Below are 20,961 nucleotides of genomic sequence, written 5' to 3' on the forward strand. Positions count from 1 at the left end.
GACCAAGTGAAATAGCTTCAATTGGAAATTGAGCCTGCAATGCCAAACTGGTTTGCTGGCAAGGAGCTACATATATCCTGCTCACATTAGACATAGAAAGCAATATTGGGGGTGGGGGGAATTTCCGAGGGTTCCACCCCACCCAACCCCCGTTTTGTGGCATATTAGGAGGCCACCGTAAGTCATTCAATGCAAAAGAAACAAGCAGTTTCCAATGATTCTGGGAAGGGGAGGAGTGAAATTTCCAAGAATTCCACCCCACCCCATCCAGACTAAAATGTGTTTTGTAGTATATTAGGTCACCATAAAAAAATTCCAATGATTCCGGTTTCCCCATCCTTTTTTTTTTTTTTTTTTGCGAACAAAGATAAGGGGTTTGCGGCACATTAGGAGGTTATGGTTCTTGATTCCATGCAAAAAGACCAAGGTTTTTTTTTTTTTCCTAGTGAGCCGTGTGCAGGTTTACTTCAGGTGCACACACATACATACTGACATCACAATTTTTTCAAGTTTCGTTTTTAGATGTATATGTGATATGGGTTAGTATATATGTCTGCGTGCCTACGATTCAATTATCGTAACAATTTTTATGAAAATTATGAGGAAACAAAATCAACTCATGTGAATTATTCGAAATTCCCCACCACCACCTTCGAAAACTCAAGAGAGAGTATTCAAAATAATTGTAATCTATACAATCTGAAATGCTTTTGTAGAAAATTTCATTAAAAATATCTATTTTTCTGAAAGTTAGGAGGAAACAAAGTTGGCAGGAGGGGGGCATTCTTATGTAGTTATGCCTAAATTTGTGTCATATTCTGCAAATTAATCGCTATATAGAAAGAATAGGAGAAAACTGTATTTGCCAGAGGACACTGAGGGGAGAGGTGTCAACCGATTAACCAAACAAACAAGCAACAAAAACCGATGTGGGAAGGTATCTTTTCAGTCTTAGCGCTACGGTATATTTACCTTAGTGAAACTCTCGATAGCTTTCTTGTATTGACCGACATGCATGAAATGGAACCCATCATCTCTTCGAGATTCGAACGTCACTGGAATTACAATCGATTCGCTATCCACTTCGCTGTCGTCATCTTTGTCTCGTCTGTTTTTCGTGCGATTTCCAAGCATGACAGCAAAAAAGTACCTGTTGGATTCCCGCCCAGATATTTCGTTTAGAGCAGTTGCTGTTTTTTTTTTTTTTCCTGCTTGCTTAGTGTTTTCTTAAAACTTTACGAATTTTTTTTCCCTTGTCTCTTCTTGCGGATCCTTTATTATTATTATTATTATTTTATTTATTCCCCTTTATGTGGGAACACATAAAACATCGAAAATGAAAGCGCAACGATAAGTAAAATAACTTCCGTTACTAGGATAAACAAAGGTTCGCTCCTGAACTAATATGATCTCCTCCCTGACGACTTATCAGTAGCGAGTGGGGGTGGGGGTACATATAACTCTCTCTCTCTTTCATTCTCCTTCTCTCTGTCTCTCTTTCCTTCTCTCCCCTCTCTCTGTCTCTCTTTCCTTTTCTCCCTCTCTCTCTTTGTCCCTCTTTTTCCCTCTCTCTTTCTTTCTCTCCCTTTCTCATTCTCTTTCCTTCTCTCCCTCTGTCTGTCTGTCTCTTTCTTTCCTTTTCTCTCTTTACTTCTTCCGCTCTGTCTCACTCTTTCCTTCTCTCGCTGTCTCTCTCTCTCTCTTTTCATATCTCCCTTTGTTTCTTTGTTTCTTTCCTTCTCTCCTTCTCTTTCTCAAGTTGGTGGACAGCGGCACCCCTTGACCATGTTTTAATCGACTAAATTGACCCAAGTACGTATCTCAAGCCTGTCATTTATTCAATCGTTTACTTTTACAGGACTGCTGGGTTATGAGGACGGGAAGAAACAAACATGTTGTCAAGCGGCTGTGGGGAAATAAACAAAGATACGCACGCACATGCATACATACATACATACATGTCTAGATATGCAAGTATATGCATGAATAATCACACACACATACATTGTTGTTGTTGGCACTCCGTCGCTTACGACGTCGAGGGTTCCAGTTGATCCGATCAACGGAACAGCCTGCTCGTGAAATTAACGTGCAAGTGGCTGAGCACTCCACAGACACGTGTACCCCGAACGTAGTTCTCGGGGAGATTCAGCGTGACACAGACTGTGACAAGGCTGACCCTTTGAATTACATGTACAACAGAAACAGGAAGAAAGAGTGAGAGAAAGTTGTGGCGAAAGAGTACAGCAGGGTTCGCCACCATCCCCTGCCGGAGCCTCGTGGGGCTTTAGGTGTTTTCGCTCAATAAACACTCACAACGCCCGGTCTGGGAATCGAAACCGCGATCCTATGACCGCGAGTCCGCTGCCCTAACCACTGGGCCATTGAGCCTCCACTCATACATACATACATAGTGGTTGCTTTCTCATACACAAGCAAAGCCATTGCTAGAAAGATCACTGAAATGAATCATCGATAATGCTATGTGATAATGCATAATGCACAGTTGTGCTGGCTGGCAGAAGGAACTGGTGCCATAGTATGAAGTCTTTTGACATGTCTTTTTAATCCTCCAACTGTTGCACATATCCTGTTGTCAACAATATCTGTATCATAATTTGCAAGGAGTTGATTCCCATGGCTTCTGTGATGGCTGACCAGGCCTGCATGGCTTAAGCATTTCCTCCTACAAATCACACATGTAAAAATCAAAACTATATTTGTATTTATTCATATATATAATTCCTTTTATATCCTCTTGATATTGTTTGTATATTTTCATTTTATTTATATAATGACAGTGCTCGAGCATGGCCACAGCTCATGAGCTGAAACTAGATCAAATCAAATCAAATCATATTTTTAAAATTTTATATTTCATATATTTCTATGTTTTTGTGTGTTTGTATAAATATATAAGAGGTAGATGGAGTTCCTGCGTTTAACAAAAGCATGGTGGAGGCAATTTATCTAGAAGGTAATTCTGAATTGAAATCCTTCACTGCTGTCTTGTGGTTAGCCATTATTGGACAAAGACTGGGAGAAGGACACTGTGATATAAAACCTGCGACTGCAAATGCACCCAATTATTTCGACTTGCTCTTCTTTTTGGATCATGCTTTGTAGCTTAGAGTGTGGGATTAATTCTGGGCAAAACTTTTCCTCGCTTTAACAAGTGTCAAGTATAGGTGTTGCTTGAAAAGAAAAAGAAATGTACATACATACATACATGATGGCCGTCCACTCGTGACCGAGGAAGAACATTGCCGACCTTCAGGAACATTGTGCGCTCTAGGACTAACTTGTATTTTGCATTTGCGGCTCCGTTGGTGGCTAATGAGCCCTGCTCTTGACAAGCATACACGACTGCAAACATTGCAGACCAAGCTTTCCCCGTTCACTATACGAGCCGTGCACTTTCGCGCAGCTCGCTTAAGTACTTCATGCTGGATACGTGCTCTCTCAAAAGTGTCGATCCCCTCCTTAACCTGCTTCCTCCATCTGTGGCGATGACAGGCATTGTTCTCTCAGTGTCCTGCATATCACAAGCCATAGACAGGTTCAAATTCACCATATTGCCACCAACGGCAGCTGAAAAACTAGTTCTTTCCTTCTGAACATGTTTCGCACTTTCTTTTCCATTTTCTTTCGCCCTTTCTATCTCTGGGAAGTCCAAAATTGACTCTAATGTGACAGCATTAATGTGATAAATTCCATATTATGTGAATTCCATATTAAATTCCATATTATGTGAATTCCATATTAAATTCCGTCTAATGTGACAAATTCCATATTAAATATAGAAATTCCTTTAACAGGACACACAAATTTTCAAAAATTGTTTTTCGAAAATTGACAAAAGATAATTTTTGCCAATAAATTGTCTTACACAAAAAAAAAAAAAAAAAAAATTAAACAGTATAATTTTTATCCTGCAAAAAGTTAAAAATTAAAGTTCACAGTCCTCAAACAATAACAGAATTTTCTGCCCCTGCGGGTGAAAATAACTGTTAACAAAACAACCGAGGTTCAAATTTCACAGGTTCAACAATTCAACAGAATAACCGTACAAAAAACAAGAGAAGCATAACATTAGAAGTACAATAAAATGAACTCACGAAGGCAGCAGCCAGAAAAATCAAACAATCACCAGCTAGTGATGAAAACTAACCCCACTCACAAAATACTATATGCTTTTTCCAGCGACAAGCCATCGGTGATCTCAAAAAAGAAGAAATCAGCTTTATTAAATCTCTGAGCAAGATGTAAACAGTAGCAATACAGAATCATAATATATAATTGCCAACCAAATAATGCGTCCTATATGGGACAATGCTACTGGCCTTTTATAGCCCCAGGAAGGCATCTCTTCCAGCTGGCTAACAACACACATTCTGTGTCCAATTAGTATTTGCGAGTGGAGGTCATCGCTCCCATCCCTAGCCTTACATGATACCCATGGACTCAAGTTTCTGGGTGGTTACTCGTCTTCAGAGTGATTAACACACTAGCTGGTGATTAACAGACGCTGAGGACAGGTAACCACCCAGAAACTTGAGTCTGTGTGTATCAATAACTTACCCACGAACATTCAATTAGCAGAAGAACACAATTTGTATGCCACAGTGTTATTTGTGCAACAGCAAGACACATCTGAAAAAGGATTGTCCAACTGCCGCCAAAAAACAAAAAGAGCAACAACAACAACAACAACAACCACTACCAAAAAACCTGAAGAAAACCCCTGCTACCCACACAAGCTTCGACACAAAAGACAATAAAAGCAGCACCAACAATTGACAACAGAGCAAGCCCTGTAAAAACACCAAGAAGTGAGCATACAGGAAAAACTAAAGAAAGGAAAGTGTGGAAAGGAGGCGTTCCGATGGTCAGGCGATCCGTTTGCTGCCAACATGCATTAAAAGGAGGGCTGGGCATGCCGTGGTTGATGATGCGAAGACATGCGCTGAGACTGCGACATCTCCGGCTCTACGTAGACGACGGTGAACAGGTGTGGTCGCCGTTTGTGCGCCGCGCTTTCCCTCAGCTCGTCTCCATGACCGAGCTGCAGTCGTGGATCAAGAAGAGGCCGAGGAAGGGCAATGGCACCGCAAGTGTCGCGTTGCTCTCCAGCAACTCTGCCGTCCCGGGTCGACCTTGAGCGACTGCATCACAACTATCGCATTCTATAGGGAATTAATGGAGGGGAGGTACGACGACGATCTCAGGGTGAACCTGGGCGTTGACGAGGAATACCTGACCCACCTGTTCAAGAAGACTTTCGAGCCAGAACCAATGGACAACTTCCAGAGATCCCTGACCTGGCAGTGCTACCGAGAAGCGCTACCCGTTCGGGAAAAGCTCTACAGACACGGTTCGAGAAACAAGGGGCCGACCTGCCCAAGATGCGGTCAGAGCGACGAAACCGTTCTGCACGTACTCGTGCAGTGTCCAACCATTTCTGACTTGTGGGTTTATGTCGAACGACTGCTGTCACGTGTGGGACGAGTTGGTTTATCAGCGGAGTCTATCGTGAATATCGTCACACCTCCTTCCTTCAAACGGGAAGGAAGAGCTATTTTTATCATACTTGTGGCTAAGGCAAAAGAATGTATCTGGTGGACGCGTCTGAAAGGATTAGAGACAAACACTTTCCTCTCTGGTCAATCTCTCATCAACTTTTTCAAGTATCACTTGAAAAGGAAGGTAAGAGTAGAGAGGGAAGTGTTGTCTAGCGAATGTTTCGAAAAAAGATGGGTGAATGTAGCAAGGTTGGCATGTATAAAAGACGAAGCCACCTTGAGCATGATCCTATGAAACGGGAAAAAATTTAAAGCAGAGAGCTACTTACTTTTTGTAAATAAATGTGTTAACATGTAACATTATTGCCCGAAGTTACCGTGGTCTTTTCGTAGGTTTTTCTTTCCACGGATAAACCACCCCATTTCTTGGGAACTTTTTGTATTATTTTAATTTTTTTTTTGTATATATCCCAAACGATTTCGATTCCTTTTGATCGTTGTCCCTAATTTTTTTTTTTTTTACTTTGTTTTCGTCCCCCTCGAAAAGAAAAACTCTACATTGTATTTGTCCCATCTGTGTTCAGCCCTGTGTGGCTAATAAAGAAAGTTCTCTATCTATCTATCTATCTATCTATCTATCTATCTATCTATCTATCTATCTATCTATCTATTTATCTATCTATCTATCTATCTATCTATCTATCTATCTGCGTGACGAGCGTGTTCGCATACGCAGACGACGTCACCTCATGGTGTCTATCCAAGAGCACATCAAGCTGGTCGGCGAGACACTGAAAGACTACAAAGCGGTAACAGGAGCGAAAATCAACCGGGAAAAGTCAGTGGGCTTGCGGCTCGGCACCTGGAGAAGCAAGCCCATGCCGTCCAGCTGCACTTCTGTTTCTCGAGCCATGCCTGTAGAGCATATCCCAAACGCGTAGCGCTTCCTGATAGCACTGCCAGGCCAAAGATCTCTGGAAGTTGTCCATAGGTCCCGGCCCGAAAGTCGTCTTGAACAGGCGGGTCAGGTATTCCTTGTCAACGCCCAGGTTCACCCCGAGATCGTCGTCGTACCCCACCCCCTCCACTAATCCCCTATAGAATGCTTTGGTTGTGTTGCAGTCGCTCAAGTCGACCCGGGACGGCAGAGTTGCTGGAGAGCAACGCGGTACTCGTGGTGCCATTCGCCCTTCCTCGACCTCTTGTTGATCCACGACTGCAGTTCGGTCATGGAGATGAGTTGCGGGAAAGCGCGCCTCACAAACGGCGACCACACCTGCTCACCGTCGTCTACAAAGTAAAAAAAAAAAAAATTAGGGACAACGATCAAAAGGAATCGAAATCGTTTGGGATATATACAAAAAAAAATTAAAATAATACAAAAAGTTCCCAAGAAATGGGGTGGTTTATCCGTGGAAAGAAAAACCTACGAAAAGACCACGGTAACTTCGGGCAATAATGTTACATGTTAACACATTTATTTACAAAAAGTAAGTAGCTCTCTGCTTTAAATTTAAAACACTGGTCGAGTTGCTCAAGGTCTGGTTTGGTTTGGTCCGGACCTCCAAACGGAGAAGAACTGGGATGAAATAACGAGTTGGGTGGCTACTCTCGCCCGGCAATGGGCCAAGAGGAAACTGTCCCTAAAAGGTCGAGCGGAGGTGACGAACACGAACATCGCGTCTGTCATCTACTACCGCTCTCCCTTTCACTTCTTGTGGAAGGGAGGCGTTCCATTTGCTGCCAATACGCATTAAAAGGAGGGCTGGGCATGCCGTGGTTGATGATGCACAGACACGCGCAGAGGCTGCGATATCTCCGGCTCTACGTAGACGACGGTGAGCAGGTGTGGTCGCCGTTTGTGAGGCGAGCTTTCCCGCAACTCATCTCCATGACCGAACTGCAGTCGTGGATCAACAAGAGGTCGAGGAAGGGCGAATGGCACCACGAGTACCGCGTTGCTCTCCAGCAACTCTGCCGTCCCGGGTCGACTTGAGCGACTGCAACACAACCAAAGCATTCTATAGGGGATTAGTGGAGGGGGTGGGGTACGACGACGATCTCGGGGTGAACCTGGGCGTTGACAAGGAATACCTGACCCGCCTGTTCAAGACGACTTTCGGGCCAGGACCTATGGACAACTTCCAGAGATCTTTGACCTGGCAGTGCTATCAGGAAGCGCTACGCGTTTGGGATATGCTCTACAGGCATGGCTCGAGAAACACGGGGCCGACCTGCCCAAGACGCGGACAGAGCAACGAAACCGTTCTGCACGCACTCGTACAGTGCCCAACCATTTCCGACTTGTGTGCTTATGTCGAACGACTGCTATCGCGTGTGGGACGAGTCAGTTTATCAGCCGAGTCTATCGTGAATATTGTCACGCCTCCTTCCTTGAAACGGGGGGAATAGCCATTTTCATCGTACTTGTGGCTATGGCGAAAGAATGTATATGGTGGATGCGTCTGAAAGGTCTAGAGACAAAGACTTTCCTCTCTGGGCAATCTCTCATCAACTTTTTCAAGTATCACTTGAAGAGGAAGGTAAGAGTAGAGAGGGAAGTTCTGTCCACTGAATGCTTCAAAAAAAGAAGGGTGAATGTAGCAAGGATGGCACGTGTAAACGACGGAACCACCTTGAGCATAACCCTAGGAACCAGAAAAAAAAAGGTAAAAAGAGAGTCACTGTAATGTGTTTTTCTGTATGACATTATTGGTCAAGGTTACCGTGGTCTTTTCCGTAGGCGTTTCCGTAGGCTTTTCCTCCCACGAGTAAACCTAATCTGTTTCCCTCTTTACACTTTACATCATAACATTTCTGTGATACACGATCCCTATTGATCCTTTTTTTTTACGATCCCTTTTGATCGAAAATCTACCCCACCTTTTTTAATAAAAAAAATTTTTTTTCCTTCCTTCTCCTCCCCAAAAAGAACTTGTCCCCTTTGTGTTCAGCCCTGTGTGACTAATAAAGAAACATATCTATCTATCTAGCTAGCTAGCTAGCTAGCTATTTCAGGTTCAGTCCCACTGCGTGGCACCTTGGGCTGATCAAAGACATGTGAGTGGTTTTGGCAGACGGAAACTGAAAGAAGCTTGTTGTATATATATATATATATATATATATATATAAATATATATATATATATATATATATATATATATATATATATATATATATATATATATATATATATATATATATATATATATATATATATATATATATATATATATATATATATATATATATATATATATATATATATATATATATATATATATATATATATATATATATACACACACACATATATATATATATACACATATATATATATACATATACATATATATATATATATATATACACATACATATATCTATATCTATCTATCTAGCCATATATATATATATATATATATATATATATATATATATATATATATATATATAGTCTCTATTAAATCTCTGAGTGAAATGTAAACAGTAGCAATATAGAATCGTAACATAATAGCCATCCAAGTGTGGCGTCCTATATGGGACGCCACACTTGTAGAAGTATTTCGATCTTTTTACCTACCCAGTTTTGCTGTTCAAGGACAGCAATTTCTAAAATATTAGCTTCCTCCATTTCGAAACAGATGGCAGATACCAACCATTGGGTCTCTACCTCTGGAGACACATTCTTTATTGCCCAAGATAGCTGGGTATCATTATCAGCTGATCAGCGCGAAGAGTGAGTGTCGAAAACTGCTTCGCTAATTTTTTGTTGTGGAAACGAACTTGAACAGTGGCAAATTTATGCTACCAATTGATATATTCTTTATGTGGCCATACAGGGCGAAGGCACTTTTCTGTTTTTTCCTGTGCTGCGTTTTTGGGTTTTTTGTTTTTATACTTAAAATTTGGTAGATTATTGTTTTTTCTTCTGTTTGTTCTACTATGTTCTGAGGGATGTGTAATTGTAAATTTTCACCTTCTTTTGTAAGAAGTGATTTTGTTTCTTTGATCTGTTGTGGAGTGAAAGATACGATTGTTCTTTTTTGTTTGATTGTAGATTTGGTTTCGAACCAAGGGTTGAAATCTAGGAAGCTATTCATTACATACATACATACATACATACATACACATGCATGCACACACGTGCACGCGCACACACACACAAGAATAGGATGTTTCTGTATTAACGTGTATGTTGTATAAGCAAGGTGCACAGAAATATCTCCAGTCTTTTGAAATCAGCAAGGTCATTACCCCTGACAACATCCCTTCCATTACCTTCAAACATATGTAGTGGAGCTGTCCTGCATCCTGGCCCATACCCCACACTTTGTCCTCTTCCAAGAAGTATCTCACTCTTCAGAAGTCCCAACTACAAAGCAACCTTGGTGATTATGCCAACTCAACACCATTTAAATTGCACCATCATAGCACGAACTGATGAAGTTTAATCTGACTCACACTATTAATTCTGGTATGTTTTAATGATCAATCAATTGTCAAATGCTAGTAAATAGACTTTCGATGCATTGGACTTATCATACAAGTCAGCTTTATTATTTTTCTCATAAATATGAATGATTGGTTGACCGAATCAGATTATTATTACTATACATCTAGCACACAAAAAAAAGCAACTAGCATGTAAAGAAGCACCCTTCGAATGTTGGGTGATATGCTATGCTTGAAAATACCTGTTAAGCCAAGTGAAATCGTAGTCGTGACCAATACTAGTGTCGCATAACTGGCACCCATGCTGGTGGCATGTGAAAAGCACCATTCAAACATTGGGCCTCACTGAGGCAATGACTAGGGACCGTGACCTTTAGCAACATACCATGCTTGAGAGGACCTGTCAAGCCAAGTGAGACCGTAGTTATGGCCAATGCCAGTGTTACGTAACTGGCACCATGCTGGTGTCACGTAAAAAGCAGCCACTACACTCTCAGAGTGGTTGGCATTAGGAAGGGCATCCAGTTGTAGAAACCTTGCCAAATCAGATTGGAACCTGATGCAGCTCCCTACCTTACTAGTTTTCAGTCAAACTGTTCAACCCATGCCAGCATGGAAAACAGACATTAAATGATGATGATATTGATGATGATACATCGTCATTGTCATTCTCACCACTGTCATCATCATTTGTCTATCGATTCTGACAATGACTCTAGCACTCTCCTCCACAGGAGCTGCTGTCGTCCAGCCATGAGTATCAATATATAATCACATTATGTTGCCTTTAATCGCATCCTTGTATCTCAATCAGGTCTGTAATAATTTCTCAATTCAGAGGCTAACTGTGAGAAGTGTACTCACCTTCGTAACTGAATTTCTTTCATTCTTTGGACATGAGAGATTTCGCTGCACTAATATCTCTTCTATGTAAGGGAACTTGGCTTTCTTTAAAATGAGGCTCCTGGCCTCGTCCTTCTATGTGACATTCATGTTGAGTCTCGAATGACTCAACATGACTGCATGCAGGGTTTTATGTTGTTGTTGTTTTTAATCTTTTGTCTTGTATTTCTTTCTGTCATTTGGCTGCAGTCATACTGGGTTATCGCCTTGAAGGGCTTAGTTAAACTACTTTCCTTTGTTCAAGTTTGATACTCATTCTGTTGGTATCTTTTGCCAAGCTGCCAAGTTATGGGAAAGTAAGCAAACCAACATTGGTTGTCAAACGGTAGCAAACACAACACACACACACATGCACGTGCACACACACACACGACAAGCTTTATTCACAGTTTTTTGTCTATCAAATTCTCTCATAAGGCATTGGTCGACCCAGGGTTACGGGCCATAGCAGAAGACACTTGCCGAAGATGCAAGGCAATAGGACTGAACCCAAAACAATGTTGTTGCAAAGTGAGCTTCTTAATACAAAGCCATATAACATACACACCTTCACTCCATACAATAAGGTGGATAATACTGTTATCCAATACATAACATGTTTGTTGTTCTACACTTGCTTTCTTGATCAGTATGGCCTTACACATACTGTGGTCTTTTTCTTTATTAAGTCCACCATCACTACCATTTGCAGTGCTGAGATAGCTAAATGTAGTTTGCCTCTACTCAGATTGTGTCATGTCAGGATTTAGCTGATAGAGAATTTCAGTCTTCCAACTGTTAATATCCAAGTCAAACTTTGTGATTGAACTACCAAAAGCATCCAAGCAGTCTCAGCATGTGCTCTGCACTATGGGATACAAGTGTGTGATCATTAACAAGCAGCATTTCCCTTATTACCATATTTATAGCTATATGTAATACTTTCCATTGGACTAATAAGTGACGTAGCCAGAAAGGGAGAATGATATAAGATGGTGGAGATGAGAGACCATCTATAAATGGAAGAATGAGATCTCTCTCTCTCTCTCTCTCACACAGTCAGACTGACAGAAAGATAGACACAGATGAGGGAAAAAGGTGTGATTTTGGCATGAAAAGTAAGGTGTATTTCAGAATGAACAAGGTTTTCATGTTTTGGATTAGACCAGGCATGGACAGCCTTTTTTAAGAAGTGGACCACATGAGAAAATTGAAAGTAATTTTTCATTAGGCATGTCATTCAGGAAGATCACTGGGCTGCAGTTTGTCCATGACTGGATTAGACGTTACTATTCTTTGTAATAATTTTACAACTGCATTTTGCCAAGACAAATAAGTTTTTTTGAAATTTAGAGAAATCATGATTCAGTTTGTGTGTGTATGTGCATGTGCATGCACACGTGTTTTGTCTTCTGTTTTAATAAATTACTTTCATTTAAAAAAAAATGCTTTATATTATCAAGTATGGAATAGGATATTTTTCAAAATGAAAAATAAACAGCCTTATACATTAGGAGGATTCTCAAAATATACATATATATATAATGGTTAGAACTACTAGCAGGATCCATGAATATTTCATGGAATTAATGGTAAACCTATTGGGTTATTTATGAAAACTTTATCCAAAAAACCTGAAAGCGTAGCCTGTGTTGCATCTGTATGGAAAGATAGTCGCTCATCTACTTCATTGAAAAGTGAAGGAAATTGGAATACAATGATTACTTAATGCACTTTATATATGTACTTTATGCAGAATTTTATAGACTTAATACACAACATTCATGAAATAAATATCCATTCTTATTTTCCTACTTTCCCCATAAACAAAAGAAAAAACATCCCGTATATATGATACAGCCTTTAGTTAAATTGCATATATCTGCCACGTAAATAAGCATGAATATTTCATGGAATTGCACTTACGTGCATGTGTTAAGTGATAGGTGGTATAACAAAACTTAGTTCAATTAAAATAAAAAATACACTTTTCACTATCCAATCACCACCACCTCCTCCATCTCCCCCACCCCTACTCTCTGCCTTTCTTTAACCTCCTCCTCTATATCATCACTACTTTCAACTAACTTTTTAATCAAATAATAAATATTATGTTCCCTCTACCTCATGTCATAGATGCTTCTCTCTTCCCTTTTTTCTTTCTCCCTCTTTGCCTTATCCTCTTTTTCTCTCTCCGTTTTCTTTCTCCTCTCTTTTCAATTAATCATGTATTTGCTTTTATTTTTGCAATATTCTTGTGGATTCTCTAGTACAGAAATTGAATCAATTCTGAGTAGAAGAAGTTCAATGTTTATGGTTGCAGGTGATTTTGAATAAGATGAGATAAATTGGAAACAACATTAACGATGTTAACTTGTTTGTTTTATTGTGTTATAAGAAATATATTTTCATTGATAAATCAGAAAAGGAAAACAGGATGTTAACATTTTGAACTGGATTCAAGTTTAAGAAATAATAACAAATTCAACAACAACATATATATATATAAACAAACTTATATCTGTTTTCTTGAAGCATCAGATGTGTTTCATATAAGACAAACTGTATAAGACAAAAACGTAATATTTGGAACACAGTATCACTGTGAAAACAACAAAAAAAATGGAAATTATTACTCTTGCAACATGGAAAAAAGTTGTCCCATGACAACTTTTTTCCATCTTGCACCCGATTTTTCTGCTGTTTTCATGGCATTACTGCATTTGAAATATTACTTTCTTGTCTGTATAATACAATACACATTCGGCGCTTCTAAAAAGCAAACATAAGTTAGTTTATATATATGTTGTTGTTGCATTTCAAAACAGCTATATATTTAGCATTTAAATTTGATGGAGATTGTTGTCAGTAGGCAGTTTAGCTTAATGGTAAAGTACTCAGCCGGTCTCTGAAAGTTGTGGGTTCATGTCCCGTGGCTGTTTGTTGACAACTTTTTTTCTATCTCACAAGGGTAATAATACCCAATTTCTCTGCTGTTTTCACAGTGATACCATATTCGAAATATTACTTTCTTGTCTGTATAATATAACAAATTCATTCAAACGTAGAGGATAAATTAATCAAAGATTCCATCATCCATATGAAAAACAATAGTTAAGTTACCATTCACATACTTGTTGTTGTGAACAGCATTAAGGACCTTTTCTGTTTGGCTGCACCTTTGGAAATTTTAGAGTTTATTGAAAATTTTAAAATTTGGTGTATTAATGTAATTTTCCACATGAATCTCAGGAGGTATTTCACTTTTTCCAGAAAAATTTGTAAAAAAAAAGTTATAGAGGTTTAAAGTTTGATAATTTTTTACCCAGCCAGAAAACAGGATTTAGAAGCTGTCATTTTGGGCATGACTGCACATGTCAATATTCTGAAAATAGCACGTTTTAATCTGAAACTGTAAACAAATGAAATACTGATGCAATTCTTCTATTTTTTGGAATTTTCAGAAAATTTTTGTTTATTTGTATTCTACACAAGGAAATTCACATGATAACTCAAAAAAAAAAAAAAAAAATTACTTTTAGCACATTTCACAACTGCATGTGATTTTCCATAGAATATATTTGTCAACACATGTGCTTTCTCACAGATAAAAGGGTTCTCATGTTTGACTTGTTACTATGGAAACAGGCATGAATGTGTCTGTGGCTTATGATTGGCTAAAACTATCCAAAATTTTCAAATTTTAAAAGCTAATAACATTTTGTCAATTGATTTATGGTGAAAATGAATTTCATGTCAATTATTAGAATACAAAACTACTTCATTACACCGAATATGAAATCAATTGGAACCAAAATTGAAGATATTGAAAAGTGGCAGCCAAACGAAAAGATCCCCTAATCAAAAATAATTATTCAGTGAGGAAATGACCAATGTTATTTTAATGATTCTGATAAGCACAGAAAATAAATCTGGCATGAATCAGTCTTATTAGCCTCCTCACTGAAGACATAGACTTCACAGCATTTGCTGAAGCGATGAGGAGGCAATCAAATAAGTAAATGTACAATAATGTTCCGTAGTTGGCATGGAAAATTCCGAGGATAAACAACAAGAGAAATACCTACTTTAGATCTTAAGGGTTATACTTATCTTATCCTATTTCTAAGAGAAATTTAAGAAATATAAGGTCTTTGTTAAATGGACAGTTGCTGTTGACCAGGCTGATATAATATCTCTCTCTTTCTGAAGCTCTGACCATTTGCATTTTATTAAAATTAATAAATACAAGTTCATGATTTTTAAAGGAAATAATGATCAATATAAAATAAATGTTTACATCAATATAGTTACAACTGATAGTTTCAGCCTTTAATGTAAACAAAAACCCAACAAATGTTATCTGTTGATAGATGTGCCAACTAACTGTAAATAGGGAGGTAGAATTTACCACTGTTACCAACAGAGGCTTGGTTTAATTGATGCCTTACAATACTGTGATCAATTTTTTTTCCTCTGAATAAAAGCCTGTGATATGTTGGGGTACAGAATTACCTCAACTTTAAATCCAACTAATATCACCACATTTGTTAGATGAAGAGATTTATAACGGACATTATTTTCCAAACAAAAAATTTAAAGCTAATCAAAAATATATTTTTTAAAATTTGGAAAATAAATTCATTTTTTGTGATGTGAGGAAACATAGGATCAAACAGATGAAAATACACAACTTAAGGGGCAAAAAGATTAGGATATACAAATTATGGATTGATGAGATGGGGGTAAATGAGATAGCAGTCTCATAACAATTACATTTTTTTTATTAAACTTCAAACAAAAATTTATTCTTCTTGAATCCTGTATTTTTCATGAAGAGTTTTCTTCTGTTGCTGTATCTGAAATAACAGAAATTATGACAATATTATAACACAAGCATAAAAAAAAATAGGATGAAGACAATTTGATCATAAGAAATATATCATATGTATGTATTCAAGTTATATATCGGAACATTTTATTGCAATATAAACTTGTATAAGGTCTTAAGAAAGAGAAGACCATATCCGTAGCATGTTAATGAAGTGAAGTCGCAACTGCAACTTTAATTTATGACTGAAATTAATTTTGAGTTAATTCTTCTCAACCAATTAGCTGTTAGTGTGATGCTATATTAGCTAGCATGCCTATTCACTGAAAGACATAGAATCTTATAGTAACAGCAGCAGCTCAATGTCAGCCATTTCCAATAACCAATCAGTAATTATGACCTTTTATCAAGTACACTTAGTCACTGATAGCTCACAGCTCACATACCAGCTTTTTACAGAAGAACCAGCAACAACGACTGACAGTTCTAACAGCTAGCAATGACACAACATGAATTACACATTTACCAATAACAGTCAAACTTCAAAAACTTATACTTTGCTGCCTTTGTAGCATGCAACTTTCACATTTTCATGCCCTTCAATTTTCATTGTGTAGACACAACAGTGCAGAACTTTCTACAAGAAAAATTACACCGCTATGCTCATTTCTTTTCAATAAAATTGCAAAGTTTGCAAGTATTGTTCTTCACGTGGTAATTGAAACCTTATATTAGCAATAATTTTATCATGTTGTTCAGGTTTGTCACAGTCAAAGAATATTTCAGGTTATCCTATAAATAATGCCCAAGTATTGTGTGAGAAGAAAAGTTTTCTAAATTTCATATTTTATTAAAATTCATTCATTAACATAATTATCATAACCAATTGATGACCTTTTTGCAATAATTTATAAGCTTTCTAAAACCATTTGTGTAAAATTGCTTTCATTTGGTGAGAAAAGATGTACAGAGGGTAGTTTCCACTCCATGCATTTTGAGAACCAGTCTACCAAGATGACCGTAGACTTCGAAATTGGTGGTAATCAGATGAAGCAAGGCAAGGAGAGTGCTTCCTGACAAAGTACTTTATCTGGAAGGGCCCCCGTTTTTTATTTTAAGCATAGAGACTCAAGTAAATTTACATTTTCTCAATATATACATGAAGCATTAAAAACTACTGTCAAAGCTGTTGCACAGCCTTTGCCATTAATTTTTTGCCCTTCTTCCATTATCCTACAAAATGCCCTGTACCATATTATGATACAATGTACTGTGAGGTGGGCCACCAAATTTCAAGCAAGGGTATAACAAAAGTTTTCTATTAAGATTTATGATTAAATTAATGATTAAGGTTAATATTTATAATGAATTTGCCATTTTCGATGGGTGTGTAGTGCACACCTAGTACACTCAGAATATACGCCCTTGATATATATATATATATATATACACACACACACACACACACATATATATATGTTCAGCTTTTGCTAAACGAGGTGCACAAATGTTCATGTTGCACAATAGCTCACTCTCTCCATCAAATTGACATTGTTTTAACAGGTGCACAGTGTACCATGCATCAGGTGTCAAAGTGATTGCAGAGCAATGTGAGATAAAGTGTTTTGCTTAAGAACACAACGCACCACCCGGTCTAGGAATTGAAATCATGATCTAGTAATTGTGAGTGTAATATCCTACCCACTAGGTCATGTACCATCACATTACACACACACACACACACACACACACACACACACACACAAATAGGAGTGTATAACATAATGTGGCATAATTATAGATGCGTGGCTCCTCACTTTGACTTTGCTTCCTCATACATTTTGATGAAGTGTATGAATTATCAGTCCAACCTAACAAAAAAATACTTTCCCCCATCAAATTCCAACATAACTGTAATCTACACTACCTGAAACATATTTGTAAAAAAAAAAAAAATAAATAAAAAAACCATTAAAATATGCATTTTTCAGAAATTTATAAAGAAACAAAGTCGAGAGTGAGGGCGAACACTTCTGTAGTTGCCTACAATGTATTTACAAATGTGGAATGACACTAACCCTAATATTTTGCTCCAGAGAAACTTCTCAAAAAGACTTGTGTGTTAAAAACAACAGGGCCTCATTCAAAATGTTGAGTGATCTCAATGAAGAATACCTCAGACATTCTAAGCCAAACCAAAACATTTTCTGACATTCGTTCAACCATGTATATATATACATACACACATACATATTGATATATATAATTACACACACACATGCATATATATAGACATTTATACACACACACATATATATATACAAAGTATGGGGGTTTAGTTTACAAGTGAACTAAATGATTAGGTACACTACGTAAGTGTTGTAACGGATTACTAGAGCTCCAAGGTTATAGCCGAGACAGTATTTATGGAGCTATTGCAGATTTCTGATCCAGCAGATATATAATTGTTAAAGAGAACAACAAGCGTTAAGGCAAGGCAAACATCTCAAGTCATATTCATTGTTATTATTATTGGAAAAAAATTCAGTCTTACAGCTGTTTCTGTGATATCCCCAAGTATGGGATATTCCGTCATCAAAGACAAATAAGGAAAATGAAAAGGGTATATATACCCTTCTCATTTTCCCTATTTGTCTCTCATGATGGAATATCCCATATTCAAGGATATATTTTTTTCCAATAATAATAATGTATATGACTTGAGATGTTTGCCTTGCCTTAACATTTGTTGTCCTCTTTAACAATTATATACATATATATATATATATATATACACACACACACACATATATGTATATGCACATATGTAAATATATATATATATATATATATATATATATATATATACATACATACATATATACATACATACTAAATATATACTAATTTATATAAAACTTGCTGTGATTCATCTTGCAAATTAAGATGTTATACTCCATGTTGAATTCTGTCCCATCTTAAATTTGTATTTCCAAACCCTCTGGTATATAACTATCATTGTATAGACAATAACCAGTGTGGAAATGGGGCAATATTTTGTGGGTACATCAGAATTAAAAGTGAAAATTATGTTTGTATGGACCCAAAAGAGTGGCAATCTCAGAGTCAAGTAGAATGCGTGATCTTGGAATTGATATGAACAACAATGCTTCAGTTCATGTGCATATCACCTATATGGTAGCAATGCACAGGCAAATTGTTGGTTGGATTCTGAAAACTTTAAGAACAAGGGACCAGGAAAGTATGTAGGTTCCATGGAGAACATTTGTTCTCAGCTATCTGGACTACTGCTCTCAATTGCAGTCACCCCACAGTGTCAAATCAATAACAAAACTTGAGGCAGTTGCTACATCAGGAAGATTGCATCAGTAGAAGAGCTGAGCTACTGGGAGAGGCTGAAAGAGCTATGACTCTACTCCCTGGAGTGAAGATGGGAGAGATATGTAGTGATATACATATGGAAGATCCTGGAGGGGTTGACACCAAACTTTGACATTGAAAGCTATACCAGCCCCCGAACTGGATGTCACTACACTGTTTCAGAGGTTACTGCCACCCTGCTTAGTGTAAGGACCACATACTGCAATAGCTTGGGGTTTTAATACCACAGCTATTTAATAGCTCACCAAAACATCTGAGAGATCTTCATGGAGTAGAGGTAGATGTTTTCAAGAAACACCTTGACCTCCTGCTGTCCAAAGTCTCAGATGAACCTACACCACAGCAAATAAGTCAGAAGAGAGCAGCAATATCAAACGCCCTCCTACATCAAAAACCAATTACATATGAATGGCTACTGAAAAGGTGATAACACTGGCAGTGTTTCAACATGGCCACAGCCTTTGAACTGAAATGTGTTACAGAGCAAAAGAATGTATGTATGTGTGTGTGTGTATATATATATATATATATATATAGATATATATATATATATATATATATATATATATGCTTGTTTTTATGTTGTTATAATAATGTTTTTGGTAGAGAACATATATATATATATATGCTTGTTTTTATGTTGTTATAATAATGTTTTTGGTAGAGAACATATATATATATATGTACTCAACCCCAACTATTAAGTAATATTTTAATTTAGTATAAAATTGTTTTTATTACAACATAAAAAAAATATTCTCACAAACATTTACACACACACAGAAAATGAGTAAAAATAAGGAAAATACAAGAGGGACAAATTTTTACAAAGATGTTAGTCTAATGCTTGAAAGGAGAAGGAAAGGGTCTTGATGCTTCAGACACTTGTCCTTCGTTATGATCCATTATTGTTGTTATACATACAAACATTCTTGTAATTTCTTAGAGTTGGTAAACTGACATTCAAACACGCTTATGATTGGCAAACCGTAAACTTATGAATACATTGTCATTTTTTTCTAATTACACAGACATTTTACTGAATAATGCAGCGCACGTTTATATACATTTTTATTTCATCAGCATTATGTGGTTTGGAAACTAATTAATTTCCATTTCTGTAAATTTCATCAATTATTCATAAAAGATGTATATATACTCATGCTTTGAGTTCTATTTTCCTGTTTCCATTACCAAACTTTTGCGTGCGTGTGTGTGAGAGAGAGAGAGAGAGAGAGAGAGAGAGAGAGAGAGAGAGAGAGAGAGAGAGAGAGAGAGAGAGTACATGAACAGGCCATGCTTATGTTGATCATTTTAGGTGTGGCTTTTATTTAGATATGTATGTGTTAGTTAAAACATTTTTAATGAAAAATAACATCTTTCTCTCTATGCTATCTTCCCAAATTAGGAAACTATCATGTAGCCTCCTCGCTTTCTGATATTTATGCACACATGTTTTCTCATCTGTCACTATACACCCAGTATGGTCTCAGAGTGTTTGTAAAAAAGCAGAGCTAAAGCAGCAGGAAACCCAGTAGATAGAGGAAGCGATCTGTGCACTACAGGGGGATTTGGATATATATGATAATTTATACGTTCACAACATACAGATGGGTAATATATTTCTGGAATTTGGATAATTTGACAGAAATAAAATAAAAAAAATTAAATGTAGATGCAGTAATAAGACAATCCTTGTATTTGGGACATTACTTTCACTTTTGCCATTTTGAATTTAGAAATATTTTGTTTCACAACCTTTGAAGAATGTTTTTTCTTTCAGGAGTCATGCCTACAACCAACTTACTTGTCATAGGATTAAAACATTCTGTGTTATTGTCCTTTTTCGTTGCTGTTATGCCTACACACA

General features: G+C 37.3%; 2 protein-coding genes across 6 annotated transcripts in view; both read right to left on the reverse strand.

Moving 5' to 3' along the window:
* LOC106880937 (outer dynein arm-docking complex subunit 4) overlaps nucleotides 1-3,615 on the reverse strand; it is a 41,230-nt gene extending 37,615 nt beyond the window's left edge. The window contains exon 1 of one of the 3 annotated variants that reach the window (XM_089349192.1): nucleotides 3,222-3,615. In XM_089349192.1, coding sequence (XP_089205318.1) covers nucleotides 3,222-3,227 — 6 coding nt within the window. In that variant the 5' untranslated portion in view covers nucleotides 3,228-3,615. Of the gene's footprint in view, nucleotides 1-972; nucleotides 1,574-3,221 lie in introns of those variants that run through there. The other 2 variants (XM_089349191.1, XM_089349193.1) reach the window with 2 other exon arrangements.
* A 9,603-nt stretch (nucleotides 3,616-13,218) lies between these two features.
* The window catches only part of LOC106880939 (rho GTPase-activating protein 44), a 225,981-nt gene continuing 218,238 nt past the window's right edge, over nucleotides 13,219-20,961 (reverse strand). For all 3 annotated transcript variants that reach the window (XM_089349202.1, XM_089349199.1, XM_089349198.1), the window contains one exon: nucleotides 13,219-15,717. In XM_089349202.1, the coding sequence (XP_089205328.1) occupies nucleotides 15,689-15,717 (29 nt within the window). In that variant the 3' untranslated portion in view covers nucleotides 13,219-15,688. The remainder of the gene's footprint in view (nucleotides 15,718-20,961) is intronic.

Source organism: Octopus bimaculoides, chromosome 3, assembly GCF_046866305.1.
Source record: "Octopus bimaculoides isolate indiv1 chromosome 3, ASM4686630v1, whole genome shotgun sequence".
Lineage (NCBI taxonomy): Eukaryota > Metazoa > Mollusca > Cephalopoda > Octopoda > Octopodidae > Octopus > Octopus bimaculoides.